General features: G+C 46.8%; 1 protein-coding gene across 1 annotated transcript in view; it reads right to left on the bottom strand.

The window, feature by feature from the left end:
- The window catches only part of TOMM40L (translocase of outer mitochondrial membrane 40 like), a 537,771-nt gene extending 518,308 nt beyond the window's left edge, over nucleotides 1–19,463 (bottom strand). Inside the window, exon 1 of the mRNA XM_086948535.1 lies at nucleotides 19,030–19,463. Within this exon, the coding sequence (XP_086804661.1) occupies nucleotides 19,030–19,153 (124 nt within the window). The 5' untranslated portion in view covers nucleotides 19,154–19,463. The remainder of the gene's footprint in view (nucleotides 1–19,029) is intronic.

Below are 19,463 nucleotides of genomic sequence, written 5' to 3'. Positions count from 1 at the left end.
TTAGAGAGTAAGGTTATATCTAACTTTAGCCTCTGCCAAACCACTGGGGACTCTATACACAGTGCACCTTACTTTAGTCCAGTATATATAGAGCCACTTTCCTTCATTATTGTTATATAAAAACAAATCAATGTGAGTGTATAAACCGGTAGTGAGAATAGATTACGCAAGTCATGTTCTTCTATTAAACAAATTGTGTGTCTTTACGTGAATAACTGTTTTGCCCTGCTTTCCATCCAGCATGGTTCTTGGCCATCTGGTAACGTGCAGGATATGCAGGCCAAATAGTGTCAAACAAACAACATTGTGTGAATAAATTAACCAGACTGATATCATGCGGTCTCTATCTGCCATACCCTCGTGCTCATGAGTAAGTTTAACTAACCCAGTGAGGGTCCTACACATAACAAGGAAGTGCGACTTACGGGAAACTCGGTTGTTCGAAACATCGCATCCTGTTCACTAACTGTTTGCCATGCATGTGTTTACTCTGAAGTTAATGTTATCAACATGAAAGACGGACTACAGGAACCCAATTTGTAGCAACCATTTTAGAACAATAAAATGTTCAACTTGCAAGTTAAACTTAATAGTTAAACTTAATAATAGCATCAGGGGTATCATAATAGGTAACTACTGTTAAAACGCATAATAGGAAGGATGTAATAATGTAATGTAACCAGTGTGCCCCTGTGCCGCTAAGGGTGTACCAACTGTACCTACCTGACCCTGGGAGACACCTGAGTCTGTGCCCAGAACCTTATCTCTGCCAGTCGAGCTCTTACCTAAAAGCCGATAACTCACTTTTCTTCCATAGGCTAACATTGACTGGTTTCACTTGGAAATTCTTTTAACTGTGGAGTTTGGGAATTTTACAATATTCACCTAAAATCAGCTGAACAACTAATACCGATTTACTCACCTGTTATCAGGAGAGACCTCAGTGCTGCACCTTGTAGGCGAGCACACACCCTGAAAAGTAATTTTAACCGTACTTACCAGTAATTTGAATTTCCTTCCATAGGATAACATTGGTAATTTCAGCTGAAAACGTTTTTAAGTGTTAACTTTTAAAAATGCAATAATATTCCTTAAAAATCACTACTGTAACCAAAACGCTTTTATTTAACTGTTTACAGCTCATGTCCCGGGACTGAATCTAGGATCCAGTCCTGTGGTTAGACAAGCAATCTAAAAAGTAACTAATTGCATTTAACCAGAATTCCCATTGAGCTCAATGTTGCATTGTGTTTGAAATTGTGTTGCCTATTGCAACAAACTGTAACTATTGCATTAAAAAAGTCTATTGCCTATTTGAAAAGTATTTAACTAAAGCAACTCATCCTGAGAAAGTATATTTTGATACCTTGTTGGTTCTAAAATAAAACAACTATATCTTTTGATACAAAACCATTGGCCTAGAGTTCAGTTCTTGAGTGTGTGAGACCATTTGCTGAATGGGTTTGAACAACAAATGCTTTACACTGTCCTCTGATACTGCCTTACTGCTCGCCCACGCTACCACTTTAGAGAGTAAGGTTATATCTAACTTTAGCCTCTGCCAAACCACTGGGGACTCTATACACACTGCACCTTACTTTGGTCCAGTATATATAGAGCCACTTTCCTTCATTATTGTTATATAAAAACGAATCACTGTATATAAACCGGTCGAGAGAATAGATTACGCAAGTCATGTTCTTCTATTAAACAAATTGTCTGTCTTTATGTGAATAACTGTTTTGCCCTGCTTTCCATCCAGCATGGTTCTTGGCCATCTGGCAACGTGCAGGATATGCAGGCCAAATAGTGTCAAACAAACAACATTGTGTGAATAAATTAACCAGACTGATATCATGCGGTCTCTATCTGCCATACCCTCGTGCTCATGAGTAAGTTTAACTAACCCAGTGAGGGTCCTACACATAGCAAGGAAGCGCGACTTATGGGAAATGTGGTTGCTCGAAACATCGCATCCTGTTCACTAACTGTTTGCCATGCATGTGTTTACTCTGAAGTTAATGTTATCAACATGAAAGACGGACTACAGGAACCCAATTTGTAGCCGCCATTTTAGAACAATAAAATGTTCAACTTGCAAGTTAAACTTAATAGTTAAACTTAATAATAGCATCAGGGGTATCATAATAGTTAACTACTGTTAAAACGCACAATAGGAAGGATGTAATAATGTAATGTAACCAGTGTGTGTCTGTCATCTCACAATTATAGTGTTTACTGCTGGTAAAGTAAAGCAGAATAGAACAGGAGAAATTGATTCATGGTGCCTATGGTCTTATAACATGCATAAATTTGAGATGGATCCATATCCTGAGCAATGATATATGGAAGAGCAGACTTGTTACGTTTCTGAGATACATTGACAACATCTTTGTACTGTGGCATGGTGCCAGAGAAGATTTGATTTCAGCCATTGAGTCCTGAACAGAATTAACAACCGCAATGGATTCACCTATGAAATCAGTAATGAAATTATACATTTCTTGGATGTATCGATCCTCATAGGAAATCAGGAGTTAGAAACCAGGATACACAGGAAATAAACCGATCGAAATAATCTGTTACACTTTAACGGTATTTACCAGAACTCTATCAAAGTTCATTTACCCTACACACACCTGTTAAGGGTTGAGAGGATTGTGTCTGATCAAGATCAATTGAAAATCAACATGAGGGATATGACTGAATGTTTCAAATCAAGGGGTTAACCGGCGGAAGTGCTAAACAAAGCAGCAACTAGAGCATCGGGCACCACCCTTGCATCAGTAAATAAAAAAATGAAGATATTTTTGTGGGACAGTTCAAAGTGAAACAAGCATTGGCATAGCCAATAGGTCTTTCCTTTGGGACCTTATAAGTGTTTAGCCATGCAACAGTTAATGTTGTTGCACCAAGGATATTGTGCTGGATAACTAAACACTTATAAGGTCCCAAAGGCCAGACATATTGGCTATTCCAATGCTTGTTTTTATTATGATTGTTACGCTGATTTTTATCTGGTTGTGGTAAGTAGTTTGTGTGCAGGAAGTTATCGCCTTCTGATCAATGGTATCTGAATAAATTAATGTTGAGCTTTCCCTACGGTGGAGCGTTCCTTACGTGCACTGCCGAAATTCCCAATTAAAGACAGTATTCACTTTCAATTTTTGGTAGATGTCAATTTTATTTGGGTTCAAATTTTCAAAATTAGTTCCACTTTGTTAAAATTACTTCTCCAAATATGGCATTTGATATATGTCCAATAGCAAATACTTTTTGTAGATGCATCATTTAAATGTGTCCATAATAGGACCGGTCATCACTTGTTTTTATGCATCCCCAAAGCATTTTGGACTCATGTCTGCCCTTTATTGGGGGGAAACTTCCTAGAAAAACAGAAGATGTAAACCGAAATAGAAATGACTGAAAATGAATAAAAATGATAGTGTTCACGTCTTCGTAGTAATGTGGTGGTAAAACAGACACTCATGGCGTTATATTGTAAAAGACCCCAGTGATACAACTATATGTTATTTGTGAGAAAGTGCCATCTTACTTGCAAAGGTATGCCCCCACTTTTTGCTGAATTGCTGATGTGCTTTGACTGAGTGTGCCCTGGACTCCTGCCAATCAGGTACCCAGGACCTGTGTTCCTTCCCTAAAACTATATTAAAGCTGAAACCCAATTGGCATCTCTGGCCACCTGTCAGTCCCTGGTAAATGGTACCCTAGGTACCCAGGGCATTCTGACCAGAGAAGAATCCTAAGGGCTGCAGCACTTACTGTGCCACCCTTAGGGGACCTGCACCCTGACACCCACACACTGCTTTTGCAGACTGAGTGGCCTGGTGCAGAACTAACCAAAGTCTCGACATGGCATACACCCCTGTGTGCCATGCCCACACACCCACTGCCCTGGCATACCTCAGTCACCCCTCTAGCTGGGTGCCCTATGCCAGTGGTGTGGGCACAGGTGCAGGAGCCCTGTGCCCCTACAGTACCCAGGGCCATTCCTGGGCACTGTAAGTGCAGTGATGCCATTAGCAGAATATGGTGCTGGGAGGTTGTCATTACGAACTCCACAGCACCATAATGGCTACACTGAAGACTGATAAGTTTGATATCAAACTTCTCAGCACATTAAACCCACACTGATGCCAGTGTGGGATGTAATTTAAAATGCACTACAGAGGGCATCTTAGAGATGCCCCCTGAAACCTAACCTACAATCCACGTCTGGTCTGAGAGGCTGCCTAGGCTACCACACAGCAGACATGTTGCTGGACACCTGGGTGGAGAGCCACCGCTCTCCTGGGCCTGCTACAGTGCACATCCTGGGTGAGCTGCGAGGTCTCCTCCCCCCAGGATGGGCAAGGGGAAGCTTCAAAGGCATACCATCATTGTGAGCTTCTCCAGACCACTTGCTGTACTCAGTAACTGGCCCCCACCGGTTCTGACCCCCACTCTGGTGGGAAAACCTACACTAGGGAAGGGGTGTGGCAGCCCGTGCCAACTCCACCCCCCAGGTGGGAGAGGCGAGGTGAAGCACATCTCTGGGCTCCGGACATCTTGAAGATGGGGAGCCCTGCCCAATTAGAGATAGGCTCCTGCCCCCCTCCCACAGGAGAGGAGCAGGATAGTGGGTGAACTCACCCTAGGATAGGGACCTATTGGTCCCTGCCCTTCCCCTACATGTAACGCCCCTAAATGTAGTATTTAGGGGCACCCTGAACCTTCATTCCTCAGATCCCGATTTCTAAACAAGAAAGAAGACCAAGAAGAAGAAGATCTGCTGTGCAGCTTCTAACAAGAGGACGACACCAACTGACATGGCCCCAGCCCTACAGGCCTGTTGATCCTTGAACCTGCTCGTGCTAAAATCCCGGTGTTTCCTGCGGACAGCAACCTTTAGAACCCCGGAGGACCTGCCTGCCTTGACCCTCTTAGAGACAGGGACTCCTACGAGCAGTGGCTCTTCTCACACAGCAATACCCCTGGTGCCAGCCAGAAACCAAGAATCCAGCCCACTCTGCACCCGCAGAGCCCGGCCTGTGCCCAAGTGGACAATGACCCTGAGGACGCCTCCCCGGCGATTCTGACCTGGAATCCAGTGCCCATGGACCCTCCTCGACGACCCAGACGGCGCCTGCAGACTCAGAACCAGGGACCCCTCCTACAGCGACCAGCAGAGGGTAAGATTTCCCGACGTCCAAAGACACCCCTGCACCCGGCGCCCCCCGGCCTCCTGTGCCCAACTCCAGGGTCCCAACCTACCTTCCAAGATCCCCTCGAAGTGTTGCTCGCTTCAGAAGATCCACCGTCCCTGAGCCTGCAGCCTTTGTTCCCTGTTCAAGATCTCCATTGAATAACATTGAGCGCCCGATGGCTCAAAAGCACCCTGCACCCAGCCGCCCGAGTGCCCCTGGCAGTGCAACCTGTGTCCTGTCCCACTTCCACATTTGCCCTGAGCAAGTGACCAGAAGCCCAGCTCCCACAGCCACTTGGCCTGCTAGCCAGCAGCCACCAACCGAAGGCCCCAAGCCTCTCATTGGATAACATTGGGCCTAACTACCTCTGCACCCGGCTGCCCCTGTGCCGCTAAGGGTGTACCAACTGTACCTACCTGACCCTGGGAGACACTTGAGTCTATGCCCAGAACCTTATCTCTGCCAGTCGAGCTCTTACCTAAAAGCCGATAACTCACTTTTCTTCCATAGGCTAACATTGACTGGTTTCACTTGGAAATTCTTTTAAGTGTGGAGTTTGGGAATTTTACAATATTCACCTAAAATCAGCTGAACAACGAATTCCGATTTACTCACCTGTTATCAGGAGAGACCTCAGTGCTGCACCTTGTAGGCCAGCACACACCCTGAAAAGTAATTTTAACCGTACTTACCAGTAATTTGAATTTCATTCCATAGGATAACATTGGTAATTTCAGCTGAAAACGTTTCTAAGTGTTAACTTTTAAAAATGCAATAATATTCCTTAACAAGCATTTGCAATGCAATAGGTCTCGCAGTTGTTAGAGTTTGAGCCATTGGCATTATAAATGGCACTGCCTTTTTATTTATGTGTTGGTTTTTAAAACGTAAATAAAAGGCATTGTCAATTACAATGCCAATAGGTTAAACTCTCGCAAATGCTTGTTTATCTTCAAAGAGCAGCACAGTACTCCTAATTACAGCAAAGGCACCACAGGACTAACTTGAAGTATTAGAACGAATATATTGAAAAAATAGACTGCGACGAGCTGCCAAGAAGAAAAGAAAGTTGCTGTTCGGCCAAATCTATTTTTTCAATATTGTAAGCTTTTAGTAAGCAGTGGCTGCTTACAATAATCTAACAATATTGAAAAAATCAACTTTGGAGAGCTGCACCTTTCTTTTAATTGGCACGGCTCTCTGTAGCTGACTCCTCCTCCTCCCCGCTCCTCCTCTCTTCCACTGCAACAGGAAGCAATACAATAGGTCTTGCACTTGCGAGAGTTTTAACCTATTGGCATTGTAAATGACAATGCTTTGTATTTATCTGTTTTAACCCCTTCGATGCTGATGACGAGCTCAGCTCGTCATCACCCACAGGTGGCGTGTGCTGATGACGAGCTGAGCTCGTCATGTAACGCGGTATTTTAAAAATTGCCGCGCAGCCCAAAAATCGCCGCAGCAGCGATGCGGTTAAAAACAAACACATAAATAAAATGCATTGCCATTTACAATGACAATGCCGTGGGCGATAAGGTGATGATAAAAAGAATAGTGATACAGATGATGATGGTAATTTTAATAATCCAGATGAGAATAACAATTATATATAATGTTGTATATTATATATTATGTATTGTATATTATAGAGTATATGGTTTAATAATAAGATTAATATATGCCGCTGTGAACAATAATATAAAAATTACCTCACCCGGGAGACATGGGCTCCGGGGTCTGATAGGCGGAGGCAGCGCCTAGTGCACTGAGTCCCAGCTCTAGGAGCCCGGAAGGGAAGGGGTGCAGGTAGAATTGTAGATACAGACTGCCCCACCCTGTGTCCCACCATATCGCCTCCTCTCACACGGTCACCCGGGGAGCCCGAGATCATACGGTGCAAGGGACGATGAGCCGGAAATGGCTGCAGAGAGTGCATGACCAGCCCGAGAAGGGCTCTTTCCACACTAAAGTCCACAGGGATTGTTCACTGACCTCCCTGGGATAACTAAGGGTTTGTTTTTTTGGGAGGGGGGGTCTCGGCGTCTCTCCGTGACCCCCCCACCAACTGACGGTCACCCAGGCCTCGCCCACTCAAGGCTCTTCTACCTATCGCGCGGTGATGCTGTCTTTAAAGCCGGCAGCCGTAATATAAGCAAAAATCAGCGGATATCCGCCTCCGATGGTTCACTCAGTCAAACTGGGATAAATATCACCGAGGTAACGCGGGGGGTGGGCGGTGGCTACAGGGAAGGGGGGACCACTTCAAAGCACGAGCACCGAAACACCAAGCAAATTCAGCGCAAACGATATCAGCTGCTTCTGGGTTAAAAAACTGTGAAAAGGCCGAATAAATGCGTATCCGCCCAGAGAGGCCTTGGTTAGGATGGGGCGAGGCAGAGGAGGGCAAGTTTCTGTGCAGGATCTCGGTCCCTGTGTGAGACACAGAGCACAGCAGCACCGCGAGGGAGCTTCAGTGGTACACACCACTACGGTGCCTTGAAGCCTCGGCACATGTCTCATCATCACAAGAGAGCTTAGAGAGTGGAAGAAACAGCGCCTTGAAGCCTCAGTATATATTTCATCGGTGAGAGCTTGGGGGCGTGGGGGCAGACAGCGCCTTGAAACCTCGGCACAGATCTCATCATCCCAAGAGAGCTTGGGGAGGGGGCGAAGCAGATCCTTGAAGCCTCAGTATATGTTTCATTGTGGAGAGCTGGGGGGGACAGCGTATTGAAGCATCAGTATATGTTTCATTGCTGAGAGCTTGCGGGCGGGGGGCGGTCAGCGCATTGAAGCCTCGGCACGTCCCATCATCACAAGAGAACTTAGAGAGGGGGGCGAAGCAGTGCCTTGAAGCCTCCGTATATTTATCATCGCTGAGAACTGGGGGAGGGAGGAGAACAGCGGATCTTAGATCAGAAAAATGTCAACCGCCCCAACCATGCAGGAAATGTATCAATCTCTTCTCTTTCCCTTTACGGACGGGAAAACAAGAATTCTGTTCATTTTATAGTACCACCCATATACTCGGGGTGCACCTGGCTGCAGAGGAAGGGGCGGGGTACCCCTCAAACCAACATCGGGTCCGACCGGAAAACAGAATAATTTTAGCCTTTAGAATTCTTTTTAATCCTCCGATCCGTACTCATTTCACTGCAAAACCAAATAAATCAAAAAATATAATTTCTTTTGCTGCTGAAACCAGCGTCAAAAATACAATTTAATTTGATAAGCGGCATTTCAGGGATTTCCGCCAGTTGGCACCAGCTGGACCCCGGATCCCGGCTGGAAACTATTTACATGATTTTTACACATTGCCTGATTTTTAAAAGCTGCCCTGTGGGGAGACGAGTCCGGGGCTGACAATATGTCACATGTCACGGATATCAAAAGAAAGATGACACATAGTATTGTGTTCCAGCGTTGCTTTCTACTGCCGAAACTGTGCTTAATTACAGATTAACTGGTATCGAAAGCCGATATTTATTCGAAGAATTACGGAAGCAAAACTCCTGGCTAGCCGTAACTAGGAAACTTAAAGCGCACCATGGGATCTAACCTGCCACAGCTCGGCCGCCTCCTCTACTTCCGGTCCGGCGCCGGTTGGTGACGCCACAACAATCCCAAAGCTCTAACGCGCCACGCCTTGCCGGACTCCGCCCCCAACCGATAGCCCCGCCCCGAAGTTATGACGTAGGACGTGGACTGTGGCGCGCGAGGAGAGGGGATGCATAAACTGGTGTCCAGCGCAGCTTGTGCACGAGATGAGGGGAAAGACCGGACTGGCGGTAAGTGGGACGGGGGGGGGGGGCGGTGCGCTTGTGTGTGCGAGCGTGTGTGTGTGCGACGGGGGAGCGTGTGTGTGTGTGTGCGCGACGGGGGTCTTTGTATGTGTGCGTGCGTGTATGTGCGCTCGTGTGTGTGCGCATGCGTGCAGGGGGAAGTGTGCCTGTGTATGTATGCGCTTCCCAGGAGACAGACACGCGAGCGCGTTTGCGCGCGCGTGGCCTGCGCCGATCGCCTTTTGCGAGATGCGCGCGGCCAGGTGCTGTCTCCTGGGAAGAAGAGTCCGCAACAAAAGATCTCTGGCTGTGTTTTCGCTACGAGACCTAAAAATCACTACTGTAACCAAAACGCTTTTATTTAACTGTTTACAGCTCATGTCCCGGGACTGAATCTAGGATCCAGTCCTGTGGTTAGACAAGTAATCTACAAAGTAACTAATTGCATTTAACCAGAATTCCCATTGAGCTCAATGTTGCATTGTGTTTGAAATTGTGTTGCCTATTGCAACAAACTGTAACTATTGCATTCAAAAAGTCTATTGCCTATTTGAAAAGTATTTAACTAAAGCAACTCATCCTGAGAAAGTATATTTTGATACCTTGTTGGTTCTAAAATAAAACAACTATATCTTTTGATACAAAACCATTGGCCTAGAGTTCAGTTCTTGAGTGTGTGAGACCATTTGCTGACTGGGTTTGAACAACAAATGCTTTACACTGTCCTCTGATACTGCCTTACTGCTCGACCACGCTACCACTTTAGAGAGTAAGGTTATATCTAACTCTAGCCTCTGCCAAACCACTAGGGACTCTATACACACTGCACCTTACTTTGGTCCAGTATATATAGAGCCACTTTCCTTCATTATTGTTATATAAAAACGAATCAATGTGAGTGTATAAACCGGTCGTGAGAATAGATTACACAAGTCATGTTCTTCTATTAAACAAATTGTGTGTCTTTACGTGAATAACTGTTTTGCCCTGCTTTCCATCCAGCATGGTTCTTGGCCATCTGGTAACATGCAGGATATGCAGGCCAAATAGTTTCAAACAAACAACATTGTGTGAATAAATTAACCAGACTTATATCATGCGGTCTCTATCTGCCATACCCTCGTGCTCATGAGTAAGTTTAACTAACCCAGTGAGGGTCCTACAAATAGCAAGGAAGTGCGACTTACGGGAAACTCGGTTGCTCGAAACATCGCATCCTGTTCACTAACTGTTTGCTATGCATGTGCTTACTCTGAAGTTAATGTTATCAACATGAAAGACGGACTACAGGAACCCAATTTGTAGCCGCCATTTTAGAACAATAAAATGTTCAACTTGCAAGTTAAACTTAATAGTTAAACCTAATAATAGCACCAGGGGATCATAATAGTTAACTACTGTTAAAAACCATAATAGGAAGGATGTAATAATGTAATGTAACCAGTGTGTGTCTGTCATCTCACAATTATAGTGTTCACTGCTGGTAAAATAAAGCAGATTAGAACAGGCGAAATTGGTTCATGGTGCCTATGGTCTTATAACATGCATAAATTTGAGATGGATCCATATCCTGTGCAATGATATATGGAAGAGCAAACTTGTTACGTTTCTGAGATACATTGACTACATCTTTGTACTGTGGCATGGTACCAGAGAAGATTTGATTTTAGCCATTGAGTCTTGAACAGCATTAACGACCGCATTGGATTCACCTATGACAACAGTAATGAAATTATACATTTCTTGGATGTATCGATCTTCATAAGAAACCAGGAGTTATAAACCAGGATACACAGGAAATAACCCGATCGAAATATTCTGTTACACTTTAACAGTATTCACCCTCTATCAAAGTTCATTTACCCTACACACAACTGTTAAGGGTTAAGGGGTTTGTGTCTGATCAAGATCAATTGAAAATCAACATGAGGGATATGACTGAATGTTTCAAATCAAGGGGTTACCCAGCGGAAGTTCTAAACAAAGCAGCAACTAGAGCATCGGGCACTACCTAGATGCAGTTACTAACCTCATGGAAAGGGGAGACCTCTCAGTCACCCAGAACGTATGGCCGGGTGCCCCGACCGCCCGGGAAACCTTTACAGGCGCGGGGCGTGTCCCGGGCTGGTATGCCCAAAGTGGCGTGGTTGGAGCACGCCCCCGCCGCCTAAGAAGGAGTTCCTCACACCCGCCCGGAAGTCCGTGCACTTCCGGGCGGGAGGGGGATGCCGCCCCGACTCCCGCTGCAAGTTAAAAGGCGCGGGGGTCCAGGCAGGCGTCCTCTTGTTCCCGCGCTCTGAAGGCTGCACCACTCGTTGCTCGTGAGCCCTCAAGGGAACAAGGAGCAGTTTTTTTAACGTAGTAATCGTTGTTTTCTGTTTCAGTCGTCGAGGCGTATCTGGGATCCGAGGAGCTGCTGGAAAACAGGCGGAGAGACAACAGAACGTCAGATATGCCTGGGAAGAAGAATGGGAAGAGCTCCAAGATGGAACAGATGCTGTGCACACTGGTAAACAAAGTGTCGGCAATGGACAGGAAGTTTGGTAAGGTGGACCGAATGGGTCGCAGCTTGGCGGAACTCCAGAAGAAAGTGGAAGCTCAGGCTGGGCCCTCAGGGAGACCTAAGAGGATTGTTGGGCCTGCTTTGCCAAACGTTACTCCAGGGGGGGACAAGGGGAAGAAGAAGAAAGAGAAAAGGGGTCCTAGCGAGGCCCCGGTCCCGGAGGAGGTTCCGCTGGTCCCAGTAATCCCAGTGGCCAGTCCGGTGCCCGCACCGGATGGGGGATTGCCAATCCCTGTGATTATCACACCACTGGATAAGGAACAGGTACCCCCCGAACTGGCTATGCACCTAGCGGCGGTATTGCCTTGGTTGAAGAAGGGAGCTGGGGGACCCGCGGCGGCGGAAGATCCAGTTGAGGAGGCCAGGCAAATTATCGACCAGCTCAGGCAGGCAAGGGGCTATGGGGCAGGGAATGTACCTTCTACTCCTCTGCAGGCGACGAACACGGCCGCGGTCGAGAATCAGAATAAGGCGACGGACGCAACCGGAGGTGCGACGGAAAATGGTAAGAGGCCGCTCCCAATAATGGGGGAGGGCGCTGTGCCTTCAAGCCGGGAATGCCTGGCACAACATGTTCCGATGTCCACGAAAGAGATGGTGTGGGTAAACAAATATATTAATATGTTTTCATTGTTGACGGACAATCGTGAATTAGAGTATGCCAAAACCCAGAAGGAATGGTTGCACCCCAGTGAATGGAGGGCAAAAATGGCAGAATTCAGGGTGGAGGAGTCTATGATGAATTGGATCAGGGCTTTTTGTGTGTTTGTTGCAATTATGGGTGAGCGAACACTAGAATTGTTGGGAGACCTTGCTTGCTACCAGAGCAGGATCACGGGCTTCCATAAGAAATATGGGGGGGGACGCATGGAAAGGGTACGATGTGTTGTTTAGAAAACCGAAAGAGTTTAATGAATCGTTGACTTTGGATTATTTGGACACGGTATCATGGCATGCGCAGTTCACCCAGGCCCGGCGGGAGGAGCAGGGTCGAGTGCGAATGGTTTCAGGTCTTTCCAGCAGAGGCACCCACAGCCCTTTCGACCAGCCCACGGGGTAGAAACTCAGTCTAGATCGGGCGGGAATGGGAACAAACGAGGGGTATGTTGGGGTTTTAACAAGGGAACGTGTAGTAGGCCGCAGGGAACATGTAGGTTCAGGCATGCCTGCTCAGGTTGTGGTAACACCTCCCACCCCGAAACTAGCTGCCGATCCAGAGGCAATGTTACCGGGGGAAAAGGGGGTACCAAGCAGGATTGACACGGTGGCCCGAATGGATAAGCAATCACCCGTGGATATTTTGGCTATGACTCCCTGGCTGAGCAAATACCCTGATCATGTGTCCGCCGGGATCCTGCGGGACGGCTTCTCGTATGGCTTTAGGATCCCGGCAGGTGATTTTCGGGGAGCCCCCATATGCAGGAACCAACTGTCCGTTACGCACAACCCGACTGTGGTCACCACAAAAATTGCAAAAGAGGTTCGCTTGGGGCGGGTTGCAGGACCGTTTGGTGAGATACCAGCTGCCAATTTTGTGTGTTCCCCATTAGGGGTAGTTCCCAAGAAGGAGCCGGGCGAATTCAGACTCATACATAATCTGTCTGTGCCAAGGGGGGCTTCCGTGAATGAGGCAATCGATGCAGGCATTTGCAGTGTGAGGTATGCATCGTTCGATGACGCAGTGGTCATGTTGAATCGCCTAGGCCCCGGGGCACTGTTAGCAAAATCGGATATTGAATCCGCATTTAGATTACTGCCAGTGCATCCCGAGGATCAGCACTTGTTGGGTTTCGCATTCCAGGGGAAGTACTACATGGATATGTGCATGCCGATGGGTTGTTCAATTTCTTGTGCTTACTTTGAAATGTTTAGCTCATTCCTGGAGTGGGAATTCTCGAGGGCCTCAGGGCACCAACATGTGATGCATTATCTCGATGATTTCCTGTTTCTCGGCCCGGCGGGCTTCTGGATTGTGCACGGGCATTGCAGGAATTTTGCATGCTCATGCGGGGTTTCGGGGTTCCGTTGGCGCCAGGTAAGACAGTGGGGCCAACTACCTCCCTGGAGTTTCTGGGTATTGAACTAGACTCCGTGGAGGGTTGCTTCCGTCTGCCGGCAGAGAAGATCGCCAAATTCAGGGCCTCCTTGCTACAATGTCTTAGGAACGACAAGGTGACACTGCATCAACTGCAGCAAACAGTGGGACAGCTGAATTTTGCGCTGAGGGTTATACCGATGGCTCGCCCTTTCTCACGATCCATTGCCCAGGCCATGGTTGGCCTCAAGGAAGGGCACCATCGCAGGAGACTGTCAGCAGAGGTTCGCCAGGACATGCTTATTTGGTTGGCATTCCTGGCGGATTTCAATGGCCGGGTAGTCTGGAGCAAAGCCCCGGCCTCCTCAGCAGAGTTAGGTTTATGGACCGACTCTGCGGGCAGTGTGGGGTTTGGCGCGATCCTTGGTAACAGATGGTCGGCCCAGAAGTGGCCAGCATGGTGGGAGGCGAGTGGCTTGACGAGCAACATTGGTTTCCTAGAGTTATTCCCGATCTGGGTAGCGTTGTCGGCCTGGCCAGAAGAGTTCCGTAACCACTCGGTGATATTCTGATCTGATAACATGACTGTGGTGGAGTGCATTAACCAGTAGGCAGCACGCTGCAAGTGGATATTGCGATTGTTGAAAGAAATTGTGTTGAAATGCTTGAGGCTAAATGTACAATTCAGGGCAAAACATGTGCCGGGAGTACTGAATAATGCAGCTGATGCGCTCTCTCGTTTCAAAATACAGGCATTCAGGGATTTTTTACCCTCAGCGGAGCTAGTGGCAGCGCCCTTTCCCGAAGCGCTATGGCAAATCGGCGCACCGGACTACAAAACCTCATGGCAGCCAGTTTAGTGCCCAGGACAAGGAAAGCTTATGAAGGGGCGTTCCACTCTTACTGTGCCTTTTTGTGCCCTGATTGGGAGCATATATGGGGTCAGGAGGGGTCCTTTACCCAATTTTTAGTGGCACTTCATGAGGAGGGCCGGTCGGCGGCAACCGCCAGTCGGTATAAGGCCGCCATATCGTTTATGGCTCAGCTCCAAGGGATCAGGGACCCGACGGACTCTTTTATAGTCAGAAAGGCGCTGCGCGGTTGGCGGCGCTTAGAGGGGCGCAAAAGGGATACCAGGCATCCGATAGGATTTGACAGGTTGACCGCCTTGCTGGCTAAACTGGGGGAGACGTGCTCCTCACCTAGTGAGGTTGTCCTATTCCGGGCAGCGTTCTATGGGGCCCTGCGGGTAGGCGAACTGGTGGCTGCCAATAAAAGGGATACCGAGGGGGGTCTGCAAAGGGACCACACGCAAGTGAGGGGGGATTCCCTGCTGATCACGATTGCCAGGTCAAAGACAGACCAGGAGGCCCAGGGGAGTAGCATGCTGTTGCAGCACGCTCCGGGTAGTCCCTGTTGTCCAGTGATGCACGTTGAGGCCTACCTAAAGCAAAGGGTGACGACGTGGGAAGGGGCCTTGCTGCGGCATGCTGACGGCACCCCGTTAACAATGTTTCAGTTCCAAAGGGTGCTGGCGATCACGATCACAGCTGCGGGCTTGAACCCGAGTGATTTTGGAACTCATTCATTCAGGATAGGGGCCGCTACAGAAGCGACGGCCGGGGATCTGCATGCAGACAATGTTAAACAGATGGGGAGATGGTCATCAGACTGTTTCAAACGTTATGTGCGGTTGCACATGTTGTAACTTATTTGAGAAGTGCACTCACGCTTGTTGTCTTTTGTTTGGATTACAGTTTCGCGAGCCTGTGACGCAGGGCGGAAACTGGGATCAGCTAACCACCACTTCAAGAGCAAGGAATGGAAGACGAGTGGTCTGGGTCGTGGGCCACTCATACGTGAGACGGGCCGCCGACATATTCAGGGCAGGTGATGCGATTCACACATCTGAGGAATATGGTTTCAGGGTGTCCTTCCATGGGAAGGGCGGTTTGTGTATTGACCAACTGCAAAATTTTGTGGAAGAATGGGCGGCACAGGTCACTGCCATCAGTAGTCATAGTGCACATTGGGGTCAATGACTTGGTGAGGTTGGGTAGACGGGCATTAATCGAACACATACTTTCAGCAGTTAGTTGGTTAGCAAAGACACTCCCGGGGTGAACAATAGCTTGGTCACACATGATTCCGAGGAGGGTATGGAGGGGTGGGTTGTCCACGACAGCGTTGAACCATTCGGTAAAGAGGGTCAACAATAAAATTGAGAAATTGTTTCGATCTAACCACCTTCAAAGTATACCTCACGGGTGCATCTGGGGGGACCACTGTTATTCAGATGATGGGGTACACATGTCCAGGGTGGGGAATTATATATTGATAGGAAACATGATAGCTTGGCTAGTGGGATTGAGGAGACATGACATATAGGAGTTGTGGGGGGGCCAGATAGTCAGTCAACTATCTGGCCTGTGGCGGTAAGGTCATGATCGGTGAGCAGTGATTTCAAGGTCCCTAGTGGGGGCGCCACCCATTATGGATGGAAGCGCCCAGGGGGAGACGGCCATAGGCCCCTCCCAGGGGGAGACGGCCATATGCCCCTCCCACGAATTTCCCGGGGGCCGGATATCCGCTGCGGCGGAAGGTAGTGCGGAGAAAGGGGGGGAGTCCACGCTGTCCTTCTTACGGTTACCCCGCACGGGAACTTGGACGTCCTTAAAATGGCGCCGAGTGGAAGCGGGCCCCCATGACAAGGGAAGTTACGGATGGCTACGAGGGTAAAGTCCTCTGCGCATGCGCCACTCATACGTGAGGGCGGAAATTGGTTGATAGGGATCTGACACCGGTTAAGACCTTGCCGTTGGCCCCTAACGATAGGATGTACAAAATTCGTATGCAATGCATGATGTTAGACTCGGTTAGGAAAATCTTTGTATTAGAGATTTGTTAAGGTTAGCCTGGATACCTGTCTACATCAAGTGTAATGGAAAGTTGAATTTTGTACATGATAAATGAAACGTTTTAATTTAAAGTTTTAAATTTTGTTTCATGTTTTTAATAAATACGGCCGGGGGGGTCGCGAGGCCCCCCTGCCTTCCAAAAAGTTCAAAAATGTGTCTGTCTCCTACCATTGGGATTGGTGGTGGAAGGGGTGGCAGGCATCCCGGACCATACAAACCAGACAAGTTAAATCCAACAGAATAGTTCTAGTATCTAATATGTTCTACTAGAAGCGCTGGATTCAAGAAAATCATACACAAGTATTGGCCAATGCTACAAATAGAATCTGACTTCAAAGGAATATTTGGAAACAAACCATTATTTACTTACAAAAGAAGCAGGAATCTTAATGAATTGCTAAGAGCAAAGAGAGTGAGTGGTTCACAATGAAAAAGAGGAGTACAAAGGAACAATTCCCTGTTTCAACTGCAACAACTGTAATAACATTATCAAAGGCAATTTATCAATCACCTGCTGAAAGGCAACAAAATCAAAATATTCACCACAGCCACCTGTGACTTCTAGAACGTCATATACATATTGAAATGCCCAAGCGGTCTTGCATCTATAGGGAAGACAGAACGAAAGACTAAAACAAGACTCAATGAGCACAAAAGCAACATAAGAACCAAGAATGCTAAGTCAGTCATAGTCACACACTTCACGTCTTTGAATCACAACATCTGCCAACTACACTTCATGGTTTTAAAAAAGGTCGACCTCAGAGAAGGGAGAGACAATCGAAAGTTTCTCTTGCAACGAGAGACACATTGGATAAAGAGACTGAACATACTATTGCCACATGGTTTAAATGACTGTATTGAATACAGTTTTTTTCTGTGTTGATCCAAGGTAGACACTTGCTATAATCACACCTACAAGATCCCAGAGTTCATACACACAGAGCTGACTTACCATCGCGTTTCCCTTACTGCCATTCTCTTCCCTCTCCGCTCCAACATTCTCCTCCCCTCCCTATCCCCCTCCCCCTCCTCCTCCCCCCACCCATTTCCCCTTGCCCCACCCACCTTTATCTTCTCCACCGCACCTTTTATTGTGAAAGATTTACCACTTTTGTGGAATATTGTTACACATACCGTGGTTGACCTCTAGTATGTTTTTCGTTCCACGCACTTAATCAATGGCCATATCTAAACATCACTGTGTTTTCATTGGAATGTTATAAAACCATAGGCATCATAAATCAATTTCACTTGTTCTATTCTGCTTTACATTGCCAGCAGTGAACACTCTATAATTTTGAGATGACAGACACACACTGGTTATTTTACAATATTACATTCTTCCTATTATGCTTTTTAACAGTAGTTAAATGTTATACTAATGTTGGTACTATTATTAAGTTTAACTATTAACTGTAACTTGCAAGTTGACCATTTTATAGTTCTAAGATGGTGGCTACACATTGGGTTAACACCCGCAGTCAATCTTCCATGTCGATAATATTACTTTTGAGTGAACACATGCACGGCGAACGGTTATTGAACAGGACGCAAAGTCTCGAGCAACTGAGTTTCCCGTAAGTCTCACTTCCTTACAATGTGGAGGACCCGCAAAGGTTACTCCTGAGCATCAGGGTATGGCAGACAGAGACCGCATGATATCGGAATGGTTCATTTATTCACACAATATTTGTTTGTTTGACACTATTTGGCCGGCATAACCCGTTCTTTATCCGATGACCAAGAACAATACTGGTTGGAAAACGGGGTGAAGCGGTTGTTCATGTAAAGACACACACTTTGTTTAATAGAAGAACATGTCTTGCATAATCTATTCTCCCTACAGGTTTATACAGTCACATTGATTTGTTTTCATATAATAATAACATATAGTGATATCACTGGGGACCTTTTACAATGTAACAGCATGAGTGTCTGTTCTATCGCCACATTACTATGGAGACACCAACACCATCAATGTTTGTTTAAACATGCTGGATCTGCCAAGAAACGCGACGGTGGTCACGTGAGGTTACAGTGCACCGAGGACATGGTGATAGTTTCATTCTACAGCAAGGCCGTCATTTTTATTTCGGTTTACATCTTCTGTTTTTCTAGAAAGTTGGTCCCTGATGAAGGGCAGACATGAGCCCGAAAAGCATTGGGGATGCATAAAAACAAGTGATGACCAGTCATATTAAGGACAAGTTTAAATGATGCCATCTACAAAAAGTGGTTGCAATTGGACGTATATCAAATGCAATATTTGGAGTAGTAACCTTAACAACTCATTTTAAATTGATATCTACCAAAGATTGAAAGTGAATACTGTCTTCCACTGGGAATTCCGGCAGCGCACGTAAGGAACGTTCCCCCATGGGGGAAGCGCAACCTTCATTTATTCAGACATGTGTAATGTATACATCTGCTACAATAACATATACTTAGTTACTCTTTCCATCCCACATGGGATATCTACAATACATTGGGAATCTGCTTACACTGATTTTCAAACACCCACCTTTACATTTCTTGTGAAGCTCGTCGAAGCTGCCTGGGTTAATGAGTTGGTCCTTGCTCTTACGTTTCCAGGAGTGTGTTGAGGTCTTGGTTTCCAGACAGGCAAGGGCCAGGACGCTCCCCATTACGGAGAACCTCGCGTAGCTCCTTCTGAGAGTTTCTTTTCAAAGGCTCTGGTCAAAGACTGTCTTAGGAAAAACAACTAATGTTCTGCTTCTAGTTGCCAATAGAATGGCTAAGTGATGCTTCCCGCGCTGACTGCCAATACAGCAGACTGAGACATTGCGGCTCGGGGGGCAGATGTAGACTGAACAGGAAAAATACATCCTACGTTGAAGAACTGAACATCTCAAGCAAATCAAAGTAGCAGCGTTTGAGTAAATCAAATCACGCGCACCAGCTTTTAGGGACTCCAATAATCAAAGTGTGATAATC

Source organism: Lissotriton vulgaris, unplaced genomic scaffold (genome assembly GCF_964263255.1).
Source record: "Lissotriton vulgaris unplaced genomic scaffold, aLisVul1.2 SCAFFOLD_788, whole genome shotgun sequence".
Lineage (NCBI taxonomy): Eukaryota > Metazoa > Chordata > Amphibia > Caudata > Salamandridae > Lissotriton > Lissotriton vulgaris.
This window is presented reverse-complemented; position numbering and strand designations above follow the sequence as displayed.